General features: G+C 38.6%; 2 protein-coding genes and 1 long non-coding RNA gene across 7 annotated transcripts in view; 2 read left to right on the top strand and 1 right to left on the bottom strand.

The window, feature by feature from the left end:
* SMG1 (SMG1 nonsense mediated mRNA decay associated PI3K related kinase) overlaps positions 1-9,253 on the top strand; it is an 87,773-nt gene extending 78,520 nt beyond the window's left edge. For 4 of the 5 annotated variants that reach the window (XM_072942676.1, XM_072942678.1, XM_072942675.1 and 1 more), the window contains 6 exons: positions 163-390; positions 1,037-1,248; positions 1,409-1,515; positions 2,280-2,459; positions 2,540-2,646; positions 4,667-9,253. In XM_072942676.1, coding sequence (XP_072798777.1) covers positions 163-390; positions 1,037-1,248; positions 1,409-1,515; positions 2,280-2,459; positions 2,540-2,646; positions 4,667-4,744 — 912 coding nt within the window. In that variant the 3' untranslated portion in view covers positions 4,745-9,253. The remainder of the gene's footprint in view (positions 1-162; positions 391-1,036; positions 1,249-1,408; positions 1,516-2,279; positions 2,460-2,539; positions 2,647-4,666) is intronic. The other variant, XM_072942674.1, reaches the window with a different exon arrangement.
* Positions 427-5,074, bottom strand: LOC140687075 (uncharacterized). Its single transcript, XR_012061136.1, has 4 exons — positions 4,985-5,074; positions 2,175-2,450; positions 1,497-1,564; positions 427-1,228 (listed from the first exon to the last, which is right to left on the bottom strand). It is a non-coding gene; the product is annotated as an uncharacterized lncRNA (long non-coding RNA).
* A 2,211-nt stretch (positions 9,254-11,464) lies between the features above and the next one.
* Positions 11,465-19,797, top strand: ARL6IP1 (ARL6 interacting reticulophagy regulator 1). The gene is made up of 6 exons (XM_006212095.4): positions 11,465-11,620; positions 13,867-14,000; positions 14,456-14,575; positions 16,748-16,865; positions 17,593-17,677; positions 18,113-19,797. The coding sequence occupies exons 1-6, from the start codon at positions 11,585-11,587 to the stop codon at positions 18,229-18,231; spliced, it is 612 nt and encodes a 203-aa protein (XP_006212157.1). The 5' UTR covers positions 11,465-11,584; the 3' UTR covers positions 18,232-19,797.
* The last annotated feature ends 662 nt before the right edge of the window (positions 19,798-20,459 follow it).

Genomic DNA, 20,459 nt, shown 5'->3' with positions numbered 1-20,459 from the left:
TTAAAAATTATTGTCAGGTACCATTTTGTAGGTAATTAATTCATGACTCAGCAACTGAGTTTCTTTGTGTCACCCTGAGTTATGAATATCTTTTGATGATAATGAAGAAGAGAATCTCATATTATTCCAGCTGATACTTAAACAAATGCTTGTTCTTTTTAGGATACGAATCTTGAACATCCCATTGGCAGCTCTGAATGGCTCTTGTCAGCACACAAACAATTGACCCAGGATATGTCCACTCAGAGGGCAGTTCAGACAGAGAAAGAGCAACAGATAGAGACGGTCTGTGAAACAATTCAGAATCTGGTTGATAATATAAAGACTGTGCTCACTGGTCATAACCGGCAGCTTGGAGATGTGAAGCATCTCCTGAAAGCAATGGCGAAGGTAAGACTAATACCACTGACACACAATTACTCCCCCTTTTATAAAATTACAAGTAGCTTTATTTATGAGGGGAAAACAGTTTCTCTCAGTTCACATCTTTCACTTTGTTTGTAACTGAGTTAGTTTGTGTTTTCATCAACTATTTTTTTTTAAACAGATAGTTAAGCAGTATTCTGATTTTGTGCACAAAGAAACCACAGCTTAGCAAAATTGATTCATCCAAAGTCACATAACTTATAGAAGAGCTGAAACTTGAACTTAGTCTCAGAATGTGTAGATCTCCAACCTCTCTTCCATCTCCCTGTACAAATTCATAATAGTTTGCTTCCAAAATAAATGAAATATTGCCTCTTCTGTCCAGTATTCTATAGACTGTAGATAGTAAGGAAGCTAAATCCCCACAAAGGGCTGTGTTACTTCCTCATTGCAAAATAGTAAATCATTTACATTTGGTATTTATTTTTACCTGGAGTTTTCATTTGTGCTGAAACAAGATTCCTGCAGAAAAGAAGTTAAACTGTAATGATCAGATTAAACACATTGATATTTGAAAAATACTTATTACCTGTTATCCAAAGGTGACTGTCTTAAGAGTAATTACTGACACAAATACCATTTTTCTTAATCATTAACATACTGATTCTAGGATGAAGAAGCTGCTCTGGCAGATGGTGAAGATGTTCCCTATGAGAACAGTGTTAGACAGTTCTTGGGTGAATATAAATCATGGCAAGACAACATTCAGACGGTGCTGTTTACATTAGTTCAAGCCATGGGTCAGGTTCGAAGTCAAGAACATGTTGAAATGCTCCAGGAAATAACTCCCACCTTGAAAGAACTGAAAACACAAAGTCAGAGGTAAGAATGCCTTCTGGCCTAAACTTAAAACATAAGCAAAACATCTGGTATAGTAAGTTTTGTTTATTTAATTCATTTAATTTTTTTCAGTTTTGTTCATGTTTATAAGTGGTTATCTGCTGAAGTATTTCATAAATGAGCCATTTATTTTGTATTTCAGTGTCTATAATAATTTAGTGAGTTTTGCATCACCCCTAGTCACCGATGCAACAAATGAGTGTTCAAGCCCAACGTCACCTGCTACTTACCAGCCATCTTTTGCTGCAGGTATGACTTCCCTCCTTCAGAAAGACCTGAATCTTGTTCTGCTGATAACCTATACACAGATATTAAGGTGTTTAATATGTTTATAGTCATCACCTTTTTAAAGGATTTCCCTAAACTGTTGTCATATCTCAAGCTGAACAAATTTTGCGTAATTTGAAAAGTATTTATATGAGAGAATAAAAATACCATGTGTTCAAATACTCTTTAAGTAATTTATTTTGTGATTATAAAATATATGTCTGTTAAGGAAATTTAGAAAATAATTAATATACAAATTTGTAGTTAGATTCCAGTAGAGGTAAAACCACTATGTATTTGTTAACTGACTTCTCTATGTGCATACACACACACAAATTTGGATTATTCTGTGAATGCAATTTTTGTTGCTTTTTCCCACTTAATAGTAAATTGATCATTTCCCCATCATTAAATAGTCTTTTAAAAAATGACTTAATGGACAAATTTAATGTGCTGTTTTATGACTTTACTGTATTAATTGTTGGGTATTTAAGATAGTTATACTTTTTTAATGCCACAACAAGATAGTGAACATGCATCATTGTACAAATTTGTATCTGAATATCCAGCTGTTTAGGCTGTATTTTTAGGAGGGCAGTTTTTATTTTAAGGGATAAGGACTTTAGGTTATAAAATCATACCTATTTTCATGGCTATCCATTTGTAGTTGGTGATTGAGAGAGCATTGCCCTGCTCCTCCATTTTCTGTCTACGTGTAAATTGAGCTACCAACTCTTTCTCTGTAGCAGTCCGGAGCAACACTGGCCAGAAGACTCAGCCTGATGTCATGTCACAGAATGCTAGAAAGCTGATTCAGAAAAATCTTGCTACATCAGCAGATACTCCACCAAGCACCATTCCAGGAACTGGCAAGAGTGTTGCTTGTAGTCCTAAAAAGGCGGTCAGAGACCCTAAAACTGGGAAAGGTAATTAGTTAGAATAAGGATGCCTTAAATATTTATACAAAGTGGTGATTTGACTTACACATGTTTCCGTTGCTTCATAGCTGTGCAGGAAAGAAACTCATATGCAGTGAGCGTGTGGAAGAGAGTGAAAGCCAAGTTAGAGGGCCGGGATGTTGATCCGAATAGGAGGATGTCAGTTGCTGAACAGGTGACTGTTTACTAAACTTAAGCTACACATTTTAATGCTGCCAAAACAGTATAGGTTTAAAGATCCCCTCACCCATATCCTTGGTGGTTTATTGGGAAATAAGGAACTTAAATCTGTTTTCAGGCCGCAGAAGATTTTGAGTAACCATTTCACTCTGACTTTACCCTATTAGTACTTTTCCTTTCTTCCCAGCCCTCTTTTAACAGATATTTAAGGTGTGACTTGACCGTCTCCTGCACCAGAGGATGGTTAATTTGCATTTTTAAAGAGGACTTTATGAGGGTTTCAGATGAAATGAGGATGACATTTTGGGTGCCATAGTATCTATAAAGTGTTCTTGGGTGTCAGTTTGTCTGAAGTTACTACTATGAAATTTTGTCATTAGTATTATTAAAATTGTATATATAAATTCTAGAACAAATTCTTTTCCCCACAGCTGTTTATTTTGAAAAATTTCAAACCTACAGAAGTGTAGGAATGCTCATTTACTGTTTACCTAGACTTGGTAAACCAGTTGTTAATGCTTTCCTACATTGGCCTTGTCTTTCTGTATCTATGTGTGTGCACACACAGCTTTTCAGAACCATTTGAGAATTAGTTGCAGACGTTGTGACACTTCATGCCTAAATTCTTTGTCTCTTAAAACATAAAACATTGTAATAATATACAGCTAGGATATAATTATATAGTTATCAACTCAGGAAACCTAACATTGATGTTAACATTGACTTACCCAACATTGAGTCCATATTCAGATTTCCTTAATTATCGTCTTAAGTCCTATATTATGTAGTCCTCCCTCATTTAACATCCACGCCCCCCAACCCCTCCAAGATTTAGTCAAGGCTTACCCTGAATATACTTGTGCTACTTTTAGCCTCCTTTAATGTCTAGAACAGTTCCCGAGTCTTTTTTCTTTTTTTCTTCTATGATACTTACATTTTTGATGTGTCCAGACCACTTGGTTTGCAGAGTGTGCCTGTTTGTATTTGTGTGATATTTTCTTCATAATTAGATTCAGAACCAACATTTTTGGCAAGAATACTTCACCAATTATATTTTGCATCAAGGGACACGTGTCTCTTTGTGCCGTCTTTGTTGTTATTAAGTTAGATCACTTGGTCAAGGGCAGTGTTCTCTTAAATTCTCCAGTACAAACACACCTTTTCTTTAGTGGGGTGAACACTCAAGACTGAATTTTCTAATGGTTTGACATCCACAATTCAGATTTAGAATTAGCAAGGAAAGTTTTTTATATTTTGAATAGTTACTTTGCTGTATAGGACCTGAGCATAAACTCTTCTTGGTCAAGAGTCATTCTTTAGAAGGAGTTTGTCAAAAACCGTGGATGATGTGGGCTAGGGTATCTTTTCTTTCAGAAGCTTTCTGGTAGGTTAATGGGTTGTGTGCTTTCATGACTGTCAATCTTAGATCTCTCTCCATGTTTTTAAAGGATGCTTGGCTATTGTGCTTTTTATTCTGATAGTTATTAAATTTCATATGAAAGAAAGTTAAAGGGCTCACAGGAGTGTGTTAAGTATAGAGTACTTTGCACACGGCTTTTGGCATAGGTTATAATTCAGCTGTATACTGAGCATTTACCACATAATTGGACCCTCATGGCTGCTTTGGATAGAGAGATGATTATATCTCAATATAAAAGGAAATTTAGCTGAGTCAGAACCAACAGATATTTAACACCAAACTGTATTCCAGAATCTGCTGGGCACTTTTTAAGACACCTAAACATTTACCCAGGGAATTCACTTGTTTTAACCCCAAGAGCACCTGTGGGCTCAGTGGCCCTCTCTCTTCATCTGAGCTTTCATAAGGCTCAAAGAGGGTTGTGGAAGTAGGGGGGCTCAGATACTTTACTCCTCTTCCCACCATAGTAGCTATGCGTCTTTGGGTGATTAATATGGGTGATTAGAAATACTCTTAAACAGTTCATATAACTCATATGAACCTTTTCCTTTCAAGTTTTAAGTGGCTTTAAATACTGTTCTGCCTATTTTTACAGGTTGACTACGTCATTAAGGAGGCAACTAACCTAGATAACTTGGCTCAGCTGTATGAAGGGTGGACAGCCTGGGTGTGAGTGGCAAGACAGTAGATGAGTCTGGTTAAGCGAGGTCAGACATCCACCAGAATCAACTCAGCCTCAGGCATCCAAAGCCACACCACAGTCGGTGGTGATGCAACTGGAGGCTTACTCTGAGGAAACCTAGGAAATCTCGGTGCGCTAGGAAGTGAATCCTGCAGGACAGCTGCACTCAGGGATACGCCCAACACCATGGCCTGCAACCCCAGGGTCAAGGGTGAAAGAAAGAAAGCTCACCGCCTGAACACGGAGATTGTCTTTCTGCCACAGAACAGCTGCAAACGTGTCAGGAGGTTAGCTGCAGAAAGAAATCAGGATGCCGCGGAGCACAGAGTGATTTGGAACTCCATTCCACCTGACCCTGTGTGTACAATCCAGGAAAAAACAAACCCCGCTCAGAAACAGAGAAAACTGGGGCCGCGAAGAAATCACAGCCAAGGAAGATTTGATGCATTCAGATTCTTGTGTAACACTTGTTGCTTGGCAACAGTACTGGTTGGGTTGACCAGTAAGTACAAAAAGGCTATGTGATATGAATTTCAGAAATGGACTGAAGAAGGAGAGCTGTGTAACAGATACACTACATTGGAAGAACTTACTTCTGAAATGAAGGGAGAAAACCCACCCCATCGTCCTCCTCCCCAACCCACACCCTCACCCACCACACCCTTTTACCTGATCTAGTAGATTAGCCGTCTTTCACATTCACTTTTATTTCAATCCTTATATTTCATAAACTTCTGTCTCGATGCTGTTAACAACTTACATTTGGAGTGATAAACAGAAATTTCTCCAAAACCACTGATACCATGGAAAATTCAAGGATTGTTTAAAGGTCTGATGATCACATACAAAATATAATTCTGGTTATTTTAAGTCATTTCTGTGATTCTATCATGTACAGTTTCCAGAATTGTCACTGTGCATTCAAAAGTAATGAATCTAACAGACATTTGATTTAATATACACTCCCCTTTGCTTATAGTGTGCGTTTTTGGGAGGTCATTCAAATTTTCCCTCTTTTGTGATTGCTGTAGTTTCTTTCATAGAAAGTAGCTAATCCAGTGTAATCTTTTACCTTTTTAAAAACCAGGATAGAGTACCTATTAGAATTTTACATTGTTGATGACAGATTAACAATAAAGTGATGTTCTGGTGGAGGTAGACTGAGATTTTTTTTAATTCAGTTTTCTCATTTGATACTTTTAATTTACAATTTACAAGGTGTAAATTAAAAGTGCTTTAGTTTACCTGGCATTTTAGGACATATACATGAAACAGCAGAAGTTTGAACCACCAACATCTTTTATTAAGTTAAATTATTAGTCTGTGAAGTACTTTACTTTTTGCACAATTTTAATAGTTTCCTGCTCAGTAATACATCATAGTGAAGTCATGATCAAGGTTTCCTTAAATTTAGCATTGCATTTCAGTACTCACTGGCTGTGTAAGCTCAATTGTTGACCCAAGAGAAAAATCCAGACTAGGATAGGATTCTTAAAATCACGTATGAACACAAAGTAAAACATGATTAAAATCTTGAGTACATTTTCCTGCATTTTAGAGATTAGAACTGTGATCACTTAACAGTTGCCAGTCTTCACAGACAAACTTGAAAGGTATTAAGGAAAAAAAAGTCCACATAGCTCTGGCCTTTTCTGTATTCTGATTGCCATGTTAATCTGTAATCTTTAAATACTCATGAGAGAATACATTTCAGTATCAATGCTTTTTTAATACTTTGATAAGTATTACAAGAAAGGCGGTATTTTTGAATACTCATGTGTCTAATAACAAGTTAAGGAAACTAGTGCATCGAAGTTTTATTTCTTCATTCACTTTGAACCTTATTTTCACAATCAAAACAACCTATCTGGAATAATAATGCCATATTGTGTTTTGCACACTGCTTTATTTCCTAGAGGCTGTGGGAGCTGTTGCGTTCAGCACTTGCTTACCTCTGCTCTCTCAAGATAAAAGTCTTTTCAACAACATTCTTTGTCAGAAGGAAAAACTTTTATCACGATGATAAAACCAGTTCACATTAGTTTGTCCCTATGGGTAGTATTCAGAAATTGCTTCCTCTGTATGAGATAGGTGCATTTTATTGCCTGTGACGTTCAGGCTTCAGAGGTCTCTGGCACCTTGTCCAATTGAAAACAAGACAGCTTTATATTGAAAACATGTGCCTCTGGTAAATTATTCATTGCTTTTATTTTCAAATGGTCCCTCAGAGAGTACTGTAGCATATGCACGTTTGGTTGTGGGCAAATAGGAATAACTGGTGATTTCCAAGCTTGCTCTTCACTGCGCTCTGGACAGCAAGACCCCAGTCTGTAGAGTTTGGCTGCTTCTGGGAAGTCATTTGGCAAGTAGTCTTTCCTGTTTTGAATTGTCGTAAGAGAACGTAATGGTTAGAGATTGAATCAGAGGTGAAAGGCCTTGGTGATAAAGCGGATTGAGAAGACAGGGCTATACATTGGGGATTATCCTGTAATGTGAAGTTCAGAGTGCTGTGGTTATGAGGTCATACACTTTTGATGATACAAAAATACCTGTGGAAAACCAGGGATCTTCTCTCTCTCTGTCTCTGTCTCTCTCCCCCTCTCTCCCCCCGCTCTCTGTCTCTCTCTCTGATTAGGGGGTACAGAATGACTTAGAAACTCTTCTTCAATTCAAAGTACCCTTGGAAACTGAAGTTTAAGTGTTTCGTTGTCTTTAATTTTCTACAGTTGCCTGAAGTTTAGTTGGTTTCTCTGCAGAGCTGTGGAGGCTTAGTAGTTTATGGAGCTGTCTGTGCTTTTTTTTTTTTTTTTTCCCTTTGGTGTTCTTGCAGTATCTCATTATTTCTGGTCATGATTTCTTAACACAGTTTGCTTGATGATAATTAAGATTCTTTTGTGTCTGATACTTGTGCGTTGTTTTTGAGACATGTGAGGTATCCGTGTGAGAACTGATAATTAAGCTCTTGATCTGCTTCCCCTAAATTGCTTTTTTAGAGCCCAAACCCCAGGTTCAGGGTTTGTAATACAAAGACAAAACTTCCATCACTTCTGCCCTTAACACTTGCCTCTATTACCTAAGCTTAATATGTAGTGTTCTTAATATTGTCCAGTGTTTGGTGTTATCTGCATTGTTTTTGTTTTTTAACTGTGGTTGTTCTGATGTGTGAAATTTAAGGAAAGAGCCATTAAAAAATGCCAAGCAGGGCAATGCAAGTACAGCCAAATATTAGAGTTGATGTGCAATCTTAGATCCTTTTAAATCTGGGGTAATATAGGCAGTACTTTAAAATGAAAAGTCTTCCTGGCCTATTTTCCTCCATATATTTGTAGTTGCTCTGGGGGCTTACTTGTTTTGGCAGTACTAAAATCAAAGGAGCTGGTTCTTCTTTTCTCCCAGTTCTCTTCATATTAAAGCACCTGCAATTAGCTTGTTAGTCCTATTCATATACATCAAAAATCAGTGAATACTTTACTATTAGCCCATTTAAGTACCTTTGTTTTACATAAAATTAGATGACTATGGAAACCAATGACCTTACATTTCTGTATCTTGAGCTTGCAAAAATGCCAGTAATTTAGAGCTAGGATTTCCCCCCACTAAAATCAAGGAGGTAGACTATGTTAATGTAAAGTTCACTTAAAGAAGGCAGATTTTGTTTTTGTTTTTGTTTTCACTTTTGGGTTGTTTTAGATTCCTCCTATTGGGAAAAACTAGCTCGCATTACAAATTTTCCAAACACCGGGGAAGGAAATTCACTGTATTATGAACCCCAAAGGGTTTGTTGCACTTTTCCTGCTCTTTTAGGTCTGGGTAACAATATCACCATCTCTTACTTACAGAAGGGCAAATGGACTCCAGTTGAGAGAAGCTTTGTAGTTTCAAGGGTTAGTTGTACAACATGAACTCTTTAGTGTCTTGCTTTCCATGGGGATTTGACTGGGTTTACTAGAGAAAAGCTGTTTGTTGTGCTAATGTGAAAGTGTGATACAATTAGCTCAACTTTTGAAGATGGTAAACTTAAGGACTTGCATGTTCTGAAATGCAGACTTGCAGAATGTTTTTCTTTCAGAACAGGCTGATTTTTTTTCCCTTTCCCCGACAAGTTTCAGCTCCTGTTCGAAGTTCGTGTGTCAATTATTTTTCTGGTTTAAATTTTCTTTATATTTTCACCTGTAATGTCAGTGGCAACATCATACTTCACTTGTTAATTTACTTTACCCTTATAAGAGCAAATTGAGTTGAACTGAATCTTCCTTGTTCTAGTAAACATTGTATAAAGTGGCTTCTCTGTACAAAAGGTTGTAATGCCTCCTGATGGGTATAATTTTGTGATTGTATTTAAAATTAAAAGTTGAATAAATCACACCAGCTTCCTGAAAATGTTCATAATGCATCTTTTGGAAAACAAAAATACATGCCTACTTTGTGCATATTTGCATTAACATGGCAAAGACTGTATGAAGTACCTGTTTTTCAAAAAATAAAGTCTTAAAAGACGTAGCATTAAAGCTCTGAATTTATTGGTCAAAGTAGGATCCAGAAAATTTTGGAATACAGATAGCTTTGTTTTTTAAAAAAGCATTAATACCTCCAAAATTTTTTTTAAAAATTTAAATCTCAAAAAATATTTTTTTTACCCTCAAAGTTCAATAGTATTTTTGAATAGCAGTGGAAGTTTTACTTCGACGGGAAGGTTCTTAGTATTAAGGCACAATTGATTAGGCTTAATTTTGTAAATCTTTAAAAACTGTAGAATATTATTGACATGAATATTCCCTGGTGTATGAAAGCTCTGAAGGAAGGCAACTAAAATGTCTAGCTTTTTTTAATACCTGGAAATCAGATTGTATTTGTTGCTGCTAGATTTTGTTAGGAGGATTACTGTTACTGTTTAGTCATCTGACATGTTTCAGAAGATTACGTCCTGCCTTTGTAGTACAAAAAAACCGAACAAAACAAAAAGCTCAAAACAAAAACTCCAGAGAACGCTACACTAAGGGTGGGTGGTTTTTAATAATCAGGGCAATTGGAAGGTTAAAGACCTTACAGCAGCGCTCCCAGGCAGTTAAATTGCAAATAAGTTTGGAAACACTTTCCCTAAGCAGCATACTCTATGGAGAACCTTCAGTTCCTTCAGTTTTTCTACTTAACCTTAATTTCACAAGCTGGTGGTCTGTCTTCTGAAGTTGTACCTAGGGAACTTGGGTGAAAACAAACTTGGGGGCACATTTTGTAGCAAGAAGTGATTTCCAAAGTACAAATGGCAGTTTTTAAAGTTTAGTAACACCATGCCCTCTCCTTGGGAAGTGGATGTTACTGTGCCCACAGCAAGATTTTTGCACTCAGTGCTCTATATATTCACTAACGATGTGGCTGCTGATTGGGACCTTTTGATTTTCTTTTGAAGAGGTAGCAGAGGGCCTGCTCCTAAAACTTAATCTTTAAAACCTCCCCCAAATGGGGTATGTCAAACAGCTGCATTTTACCTATACACCTGTTTTCCCTACAACATTCCCCTAAGTGGAACTTTACTGAAGAGTTTCTCTTCCCCTGCAAAGGCTTTTTTTCCCCCTCAAGTGTTATTACATGATCAGATGCTTTTATTTTTTTCCCAAAGATCCATGGCAACTTTCACAGCTTTCATGAAATTTACAATGCTCTGGTCTCCCCAGCTTTCTTAGAGGCAGCACATGGTCTGTAGCTGTGTTGTCTCACACTTCTTTATACATTCCCTGAACTCTTAAGAACCTGGTAGTTATGTAAGGAATGCTTTTAAAATAAATTCGATGGCGTAATATAGATGACTATAAAAGACTGGAAGTTAAAAGCTATATGATAAGTTTTCCTGAAAAAGACATCTGAACAGGTCAGCATTTGACATTATTTTGTGTTGAGTAATGAAAAAGAAACCAGTCCCTTTTAGGAGAGGGAGATTGTAGTTTCTTAAATGAAGTGCCCCACAAAGAATTTCCCCAAAGACCCCATGTAAATAAGCCGATTTTGTTAAGTCGGTATATTTTTCACACGGTCTCAAACTGCCTAGATTCCCCACCTCTACCCCCGCCCCATCAAACTAAACCCTTATTCCTAGTGGGTAGGAAGGAAACTGCAGAAAATCTACATAAATAATCCCTTGATTTGTTCTCAAAACCTCATTGAAATGGGCACGAGTCTCCGAGTCACAGATCTGGGCTCAGCTGCTCAGTGGCCTGGCTAGGGCTGCCAGAGCAGGGATTAAAGAAAGGTAAGGCCGACTAGGGGCACAGCGAGGGCAAGGGCCACCGGCTCAGTCTGGAAGCCGACCCCCCTTAATGAGCTTAGCATCACATGCACATCTCTGCCCTCCGCCTGATACTGCGTGGCATATTTCCTCGAGGACTAAATTCCAGAGAGGCTCCTTAGCTGCTTCGAGGTCCCCTAGAAGACTGTCTGAGAGCTACAGTGGCGGTGTGCCCCGGGGATGCTGAAGCCAGACCAGGCCCGGGGCAGCGGCGGTTCAACCGCTTCTGAAAGGCCTGGGAGGGGAGTTGCACACCTCCTGGTAGCTGATTGGTCATTCCGTATCCCCGCCCCCTTGGCCTGGGCGCGGTCTCGCTCTCCTTTGACCTCGGTTTCAAGACATGCGCTGGGCAGCGGTTGGTCCGATTGGCTCAAGTTTGATCTCGATTTGCCCAATGAGGAGCGAGCTTCGCGGGGTCTGTCGGGAAAGGTAGCGAACCTATATAAGCAGCCTGAGGGGGCGCACCCTCACGCTAGGGTCGCCGTGAGGGACTCTGCTGGAGGCCAGTTTTGGGGACGGCTTGCGCTAGCTGAGGCTGCACATCGGGGACGATGGCAGAGGGAGATAATCGCAGCACCAACCTACTGGTGAGTTCTGGCACCTGGTTGCGAGGGAACCGAGTAGGACCTCCGCACTTTGGTGGGGTCCGTGGGACGACACTGCACCCTCGCTCTTATCACCCGCGGTGGGTCCGGCCCTCCTCTCCCGGTTTTCAGATTCAGGCGACGGCTCCTGACCGTGGGACTTATTGGGTAACCCGTGCTTGGCGGGCACTAGTAATGTCGACTTTAACATCCCCTGGGGAAGATGCGTAGCGGCTCGAGGAGGGCGCGTGATCTTTCACCGGGAATACGGGTTCAGCGGGAGAAGGGAGGGGCTGTGACTGTTTGGGGTGTAGTCAGTGGCAGAGAGCCGCGAGGGGCCAGTCGAGCGATTTTGTGGCCCAGGTCCCAGCCGTATCCGGGTTTCCCCTTCCTTGATCTTAACCAGAATGCCCCTTCGTCCTTTTACCCCTGTACTTGGGGATGGGGGTGGGTCAAAAGTCTGCTGCCGAGAATTTCTGTTAGAGCTTGGCACAGCTTAAAACGGCAGGGAGGCTGCGAGCTCACCTCTGGGAACTGGGACTGGGGTCCTGCTGGAAGGACAATGGGAGGTTCTGGCGTTTGTCTAAAGCTTGTAAATCTTGGGGAGGGGGTGTCTACAGGACGACTTTAAAGTAAGCAGGGGTCCGAAGGAACTGCAGTGAGGTTGTATCACAGGCGGACAATTTTAACCTGACTACAAATCTCACCGCAGGATCTAGGCAAAAACGAGAGAAATACGTCCATATTCTTCGTTGCCTTTCCCCAGAGAAAGGCAAGCCATACACCACAACCACCACAATGAATAGAGAAACCACAATAATTTAATTTTGACTTTTGATTTTCCAAGAGCCGGGGTCCTAACGAATTAAGTGACTTTGCAGGGCACTTTTGATTGTGTGTGGTTTCATTTTGCTTTGTTTTTTAGAAATGCATACCTGGAAAAAAAAAAAAAAGAAAGAAATGCATACCTGCACACACACACCCCTTCTCTGTAGTTAGCCTAGTTAACCCCAGCCAGTTTCCTTTTAGAAATTGATCAAAGCACAAAGAAGTTGCCCAGGTTCACACAGCTATTGAAACAACAGATCATGGCCTGGAGCTGCTAATAGCTCTTTCGGCAGAGCAGTGTGACTTTAAGAACAAGGCCTTTGGCCTTTGACTTCCTGGATTCAGATCTGTAAACCTCTCTGTATTTCAGTTTCCTTATTTGTAAAATGAGGATGCTAACACCACCTTTCTTTCAGCTCGTTGGGAGAAGTAATGAGAGTATGGTATATAAATGTTTAGCAGAGTTTCTGGCACATGGTAAAATCTCTTATTTAGCTATATTAAATTAAGCATGATACACCAAGTCAGAAATAGTGAGGTCACTTAAGTGGTCAATGTGGCACAGATAAGCATCTTTATCAAGATTAAGCTTCACTGTCTCCTATCATTTGCAGATTTCTGTGATAACTGTTACAAGGACACATAGGTTTCTTGTTCCAATTTTTTTTTCCTCTACCAAAATCAGCTTAAGGGCTTTTTGCCACTTTAGCTCATCAAAGAAGTCTACTTTCAGCTGATTGTCAGATTTGTGGAGAAATTTGAAGTCTAACCAATGTCCTGATTAGTGTAAGAAACATTTTATTGAGATATATTGGGCTTAAAATGCCTCATATAATTTGTTGAAAGCACAGTAGTTTTCCTTAGTTGTGCAAACGATGCCAACATCTAAATGATTCCATTACACAGAGCTGTTTTGGAAATTGAATGCTGTTCATGGAGAGGCTTTCCTAATGGATTCAGAAGTCGAGGTTAGATCAATGAAATGACAAAACAACAGATCAATTGTAACCACCCAAAATGAACAAAGTGATCTAATTTTATACTCAGGACGCTGCCACTTAGTAGTGTATGGCTTTGAGAAAGTAACTGTTCTGAGCTCCATTTGTTTAATTGTAAAATGGAACTAATTATTCCCAGTTTAAGGGGCTCTATAAGGATTATGTTACATCTTGCATGTAAAGAGTGGCCCAGTGCTTGGACTTGGAAGGCGACCGTTAAATGACAGATTTTTTTTCTCCACCGATTTCTGTCTTTGGTATCAAAATTGCAGTTTTTTTTTTTTTTAAAGAAATTGACTTGTTTGATAGTGATTTGTAAGAGCTGTTTCACATACTTGGTGCCTTAGAAGAATTTAACTCTCCAGGAGCCACAAAAATGTTGAGATTAGTAAAATGATCACTTTAAATGTTGCCCATATGTAGGCTGCAGAGACTGCAAGTCTGGAAGAGCAGCTGCAAGGATGGGGAGAAGTGATGCTGATGGCAGATAAAGTCCTGCGATGGGAAAGAGCCTGGTTTCCACCTGCCATCATGGGTGTGGTTTCTTTGGTCTTTCTGTAAGTGAGCTATTAAATTACTACAGATTGTGTTTGTTACTAAGAAGAGCTCGGGTTCCATTTATAGAAATGCCTGAAGTCTTTCATAATCTGTAAAGAATGCCTTAGAGCAGTTTGCCTAGTTTTCAGAATTTGTAGTACTTATGTAAATTTGGTAATCCAAGGCAGTTAAATAAATCTGTGGCTCAGACTTTTTGGCGTTAGGACCCTTTACACTTCTAAAAAGCGTTGAAGACCCCAAAGAGCTTTTGTCTCTTGATGTTTATTTTAACCATTGCAGCTATGATGTCATCGTGTCTTGAAGCTTCTGGGAAACCACTTGCGAGAAAATTAGAGTGAAAAGGGCAAAATAACATCTTTGAGAACCAGAGGACCAAGTGGATAAACATTTTCAGCTAGGAATAATAATGAGTATGTTTTTATAACCTTTATTAAAATTTTTTTTTTTTAAACAGGACTATCTACTATCTGGATCCATCTGTTCTTTCCGGTGTTTCCTGTTTTGTTATGTTTTTGTGCTTGGCTGACTACCTTGTTCCCATTCTAGCGCCTAGAATTTTTGGCTCCAATAAATGGTAGGTGGCATATTGATTTGGCATTCTAGTTTCTGAGAAGTTACTGAACCTGGTGGCTGTGACTTGTATGCTGTAATTAAGCACAGAGAGTTGACTAACCATCACATACCTAGGGGTTAGATTATTGCTTTGATGTAAAGAACTTCTTACCTGCTTCAGGTATAAATCATGAATTTCCAGTACTTAATATCTCCATGGCTCTTTTATAATCTAGCATTTATTGTGACTTTTTTTCTTTCTAGACCTTATTGAAGTGAGTTTTTTTAAAGATAATGTTTTATCAAGGATTGCAGAATTCATAATGAGTGTTCCATTAAAGTTGTATGTCTACTTTTACATTTTCCATTGATATGTAAGATAATGTTAATTTCATAGATTACTTCTGAATAAATACAGAAACAGTAATGTAGATTTCTTGCCTATTAATTTAGCAACTGTTTATCAAATGCCTACTTTACGTTAAGCACACTGTCGTGGGTGCTGTGAAATACTTTGACTTTAAAGATTGATGCTGTGTTTCAGGTTGAGACGGTGAGTCAGTGCAGTGGTGGTTAGCAAAATGTGTACCAAGTGCTTTAGGATAGGTTCAAGCTGTGTACAAGTGGGTTGTCGATTTCATTTGTACCATTCTTTGACCTGGTTACTTATGAGTTGCCAAGATACAGTTAAGTGGCTGTGCATCCTGTTAAAATATTTTTTAACTTCCCTCTGGAACGTTGCATTTCTCACTTTCGATCCAGATAATGAATAAAAGTAGATGTTGGAATGGATTTTTTTTCTCCTACCTGCTATTCTCCCATGGCTGTTTATTTTAATTTGATTGTTGGTCTGCTTGTGCTTTTAGTTTTTTTGTTTCCCTGATAACAGTAAATTATAAAATAATTCTGTAAAAATAAGAATTTTACATGTATGCCCTCTGGATCTTTGGGAACAGATTCACACATTTGGGGGGATTAAGTTATGAGATAATTAAGCATGTTTATTTAAAGATGTTTCTGCCGTCGTCGAATGAATTATGTTAGGAAATGTCCTTTGAATTGTTTTTCACATGGAGTAATGATTTATGCTGCTGTTTTTTGGGCAAGTTTGTAACTGCAATGTAACAATTTAGCAGAGAATCAACCTCAGACTCTGACTTTATTGGCCAGATGACAGTTCTAATCTGCTAATTCATAACTCCTGGAGAAGAGTTTTCAGAAGTAAATCAATGTGTGGTTCAGTATTATTGATGGAGCAGTTTTATTTTTTGACCTTTATGAGGAAGGAAGAACACCATTGCATAGCCATAGCCCAGCCTTGACCATGGGCAGCATATGAGGTTTAATTATTTACAGGAAGTTCCAGGACTCAAGCAGAAACCATTCTACTGTGTCTGTCGCTGCAGGTTTACAGGGACAACAACTAGAGAAAAGAAAGCAAATGTTTGTACAGGAAAGACAGTATAAAAGCAGTTCTTTTTTTTTTTTTTTATCAGAACCCAGAATACATTATAAGTTAAAAAGGGCTTTCTTGGAGGATCTTTCTGTGTTTTCACTGCTGTTTTGTTCATGATTATATTTTCCCTCACTGGGACTAAATTTATAAGGAATTTGGATTTCAGCTGTTTGTTGCTGCCTTGACATCAATTGTATGCAGCCCAGTTGAGGGTTCTGTGCTTTGATTGTTCGTAGTTATTACCCTACTGAAGAGTGCTTACATACAGCTGCTTGGCAGAAACTTCACATCTTCCTCAAAAAGGTGGGACTCTGATGGGCTACAACCCCAGGATTCATTGGAATTTGCAAAGTAATACAGGAATAGAGAAATTAATTCATACTGATTTCTGCATGGCTCATAGTAGTCATGAGTCTTTGGTTACTGTCATTGACCAAACATGGCCTTAGAACTGTAGATACCCATTACTTTGTACACACACGTGTCTGGACACTGTGCTGTACACCAGAAACTGACACGTTGTAATTGACTGTGCTTCAGTTTAAAAGCAGCAACAACAACTTACTCCTGTTCTATAAAAGGAGTCTGAATGGTACAAGAACTTTTCTATGAGATAATGGTGAATCGTTTTTTAATTTAGATTTTCTTTAGAAGATAACTTTTTAAATTTGAGAGAATGGTTTGTTTCTGTTTACTGTTAAGATTTGCTTATAGTGAAGGGGAAAATTCTTTTTCTAGGACCACTGAGCAACAGCAGAGATTCCATGAAATTTGCAGCAACCTAGTAAAAACTCGACGCAGAGCTGTGGGCTGGTGGAAACGCCTTTTTACGCTAAAGGAAGAAAAGCCTAAAATGGTACTTTTTTTGGTTTTGAATTATTTAAGTAAAGCAACATTTTAAGGTTGAGTCAAGTTTTACTTCATTGTAGTGTAAAGCTTTTTTGCTTTACTCTAGTTATAGTTTGATGTTTATCATTATCTGTTGGTGTAACTCCTGAGTGCATTCATAAATATTTATCTGTATTAGTTAGGCCTGAAGTTAAAATTACATTTCACATTTAATTTTTTACTCTAGTGGAGTGAATTTTTTTTTTTTAATTTACTGAAATAAATGTAAAAGACATATACCTAGCATTTGTTCTCTTTTCTCTTAGCTTCACTTGAGTTTATTATGTGACTTTTTAATTGCAAAAGTAGTATAATTTATAGTATAAATTATTTTATATTTATATTATATATATACTATATATAATTTTTATAAGGAATTACCGTTATTCTAGGAGAGAATGTATCTAAATTCTGTAAAGTAGTTGTAAGGGAGTTTTCTATGGGCTTTGTATAATATATAGATACTATTTTTAAAGAAAAGTGATCATAAAAACTGAGTTATTTTCCAACCTTCGAAACAACCTACTAAAGTGATGCCTCTTAGCCTGTTTCTAGGAGTTGACACATTCTTTTTTTTTTATTTTTTTTTATTTTTTACATTTTTTATTGATTCATAATCATTTTACAGTGTTGTGTCAAATTCCAGTGTTCAGCACAATTTTTCAGTGACACATTCTTATTATTTTCATTGTCAGTACTTCGTGACCATGATCATTTCTCTTGCTGCGGTTGCTTGGGTGGGACAGCAAGTCCACAACCTTCTTCTCACCTACCTGATAGGTAAGTCTTTGAGGAAGAACTACACAGGCACATCCTGGCCAGTGAAGTCTACCTGGACTTTAGTAAACAGTATATTCGTGCTCACTAAGTTCCAGGCAGTGATCAAGGAACTGTGTGAGTACAGAAGATGACAAAAGCCCAGGACTTGTTTTCAGTTAGTTTGTGGTCTTAGAGGAGATTAAGACCAAGAACTAATGTCCAAGGTAGAAAGTAATGTGCACAAGGGAAAAATAAGCAGTGTGTGTTATCTGAGGTTGGGAGGCACGATAGCGGAAGCTTCTGGGGATAAATACCAAAGGAAATTATGGATTTTATGTTGCTTCATCCCATTAGAGTGTGTAATAGTCCAAGAAACTAACTACCTTCTTTAAAATGTAATAATCTTTAGGAAGTTAGTTGTTGCCTCCTTAATTTTGTTTGTTTGTTTGTTTTAAGTGACTTTCTTACTGTTGCTTCCTGGACTAAACCAACACGGAATCATTTCGAAGTACATTGGAATGGCCAAAAGGGAGATAAACAAGCTTCTCAAACAAAAAGAGAAGAAAAATGAATAAAGCACCTGCTTTATTCAGTGTGATTAATGCCGCATACATTGTCCTTGGGAATTGTGTGTGTTGTGTTGTCTGGATACTAAAATGTTACAGAAGTAGCGCTTTGCTCTCCCTCATCCTGCCCTTAGTAGAAATTCCAACTTGCCAAGAAAGGCTTTGTGTCCAGTGTCTTCACCGGTGCGTTCTCATCAGCTGGCCCCATGTGAACAACTCACTCGTGAGTAACCACTTCTCCCGGCTTTTCTCACCCAGGGTTAGTTGAACTCTTCTTTTAAAAAAATACAGTGGTGAACTTTACTCTTTAGTACAGTTTACAGTGACGTGGGATAATTGTTTCAGTTGCTCTTTGCTTTAGCTGGATACAAGATAGTGGTCTCTGGCTATAGGAAGCTGGTTTTGCCACAGGTTAAAAAACTGGCTTCGTGAATATAGAGACCAAGTTTACCATTTCTGATGAAGAGACCATTTCAGATTCATTCCTCATTCTGTTTCGATAGCATGGGAGAAGTTTCGTCATGGAATAAAATGAAACTAATTCCATGCGCTAGAATGTGTTGTGCAGAATTTAGCAATTTGTAAGAAACATTGATCTTTCTTCCCAGATGGAGAATCTGAGAGGCTTAGAACACTTGTCCCTTTGCACTTAAACTCGAAGTTAGTGTATCCTTGAAGGCTTTTTAGTAGCAGGCTTCCAAAAGTTGATATTTAGGATTTTTAGCATACTTCTAATTTCAGATTTTCAGCTAACTGAAACTAAAGTACATAATAGGTTAAGACTCAACGTCTATGACCCTCACTCCAAGACCAGCCAATGAAGGACGAAAGTCTTCCTGTGTTTACTCAAGATTCATTTCAGTAGAGAATAGTCTTATCCTACTAATTGTTCAAGACCAGAATAAGCCTTTAAAGGTAAGCCTCAAGATTGTCATTTTATGGTAATGCTGGCTGCTTTTGCTCCCCATAGATTTAGCATAGGAGGTGGAGAGGAGCTAGCAGCTGACTTTTTCGTCAGCTATTTCTCTGAAGAATGCAAGGGCTGTTGGTGGGAGCAGACTTGTGGTGATAGTTGGCCTCTGGTTTGCAGAGACTTGTCATTCTTTGGAAGGCATCTTAGAATCATTCTCCCTTTCAGTAGCTAGAGATTTAGAGTAGTTGAAATCTGTAGGAATGAACCTCTGAGGACTAAAAATGTGACGGATTTGGGAACAGTTCTTAAACTCTGATTAACTAGTTGTAATATAGTTTTGTGGATTTATTGCACTGATGCTGTAAAACCTGGACTTTGTGGTATATCTGTCCCTAAGTAAGTGTTGTTTTCTCTCCTTCAATATTGCTGTAAACAGTGGCACCCATGTAGCACATGTTTGATTTTTCTTTTTTAATGTTTCTATGAAAACTACAAACTACCTTAATTTACATGTTTCCTTATTGTAAATAAGCTTGTCTTCCTATCCGGATTTTTTTGTGTATGTGTGTTCTACCGATTAACAACTTTTGCAGTTTTAATCCTATATGATTTCTTCTACTTTGTCTTGTGTAAAGGGGTTAAAATAAAAAAGCTGGAATCTCTCCTTGTGTCCTACTTTTTTTATAGCTTAGCCAATATAGTGTTTACGTGACTGGGTTTATGTACCCAATTAATGAACTACCCTGTGTGATCATTACATGGCCAAAAAGCTCTTTAAGAACAAAAGTAAGTAAAAGGTTTAAATTCATTCATTCAGCAAACATCCAGGCACCACACTAGATGGAAAAGGAGATACAAAGAATAAGTGATGGCCAAAGGTGACGTGTGAGGGGGCCTGGCTGGAAGAACAGGCAGGGAATAACGCGGATTCGGGAGATCACCTGCCCCGGGCCTCCCAGTACCCGACCTGGGCCTGGCTCAGAGTCCCGTCCATGAGGTGCTTAGTAAGTAACTGCTGGGTGACTTTTGTCTGCACTTAGAATTTTTTAAAAAGTAGCCCAACCCCTACAAAATGTCTGGATCCTTCTCTGGGGCCTCCTGGGGTTTGATGGTGTCTAAAAAACGGAAATCTCAAACCAAAGTCACCATAGGTCTCCCCTGGTCACCCGATGCTCTGACATGCCATCTTCATGTGCAGCTGTGATCACTTTCCAGGTCAGCTTGACTACTCCTGTGCCAGCTCTGGCCACAGCATGAGTGCCCTTTCAACTCTTGCCTTGGTACCACCTCTGGCAGAGGTCCTATCATCCCAGAGTTCACAGGA

This window comes from Vicugna pacos, chromosome 18 (assembly GCF_048564905.1).
Source record: "Vicugna pacos chromosome 18, VicPac4, whole genome shotgun sequence".
Classification (NCBI taxonomy): Eukaryota; Metazoa; Chordata; class Mammalia; order Artiodactyla; family Camelidae; genus Vicugna; species Vicugna pacos.
The sequence above is the reverse complement of the archived record's forward strand: the minus strand, read 5'-3'. Positions and strand labels throughout refer to the sequence as shown.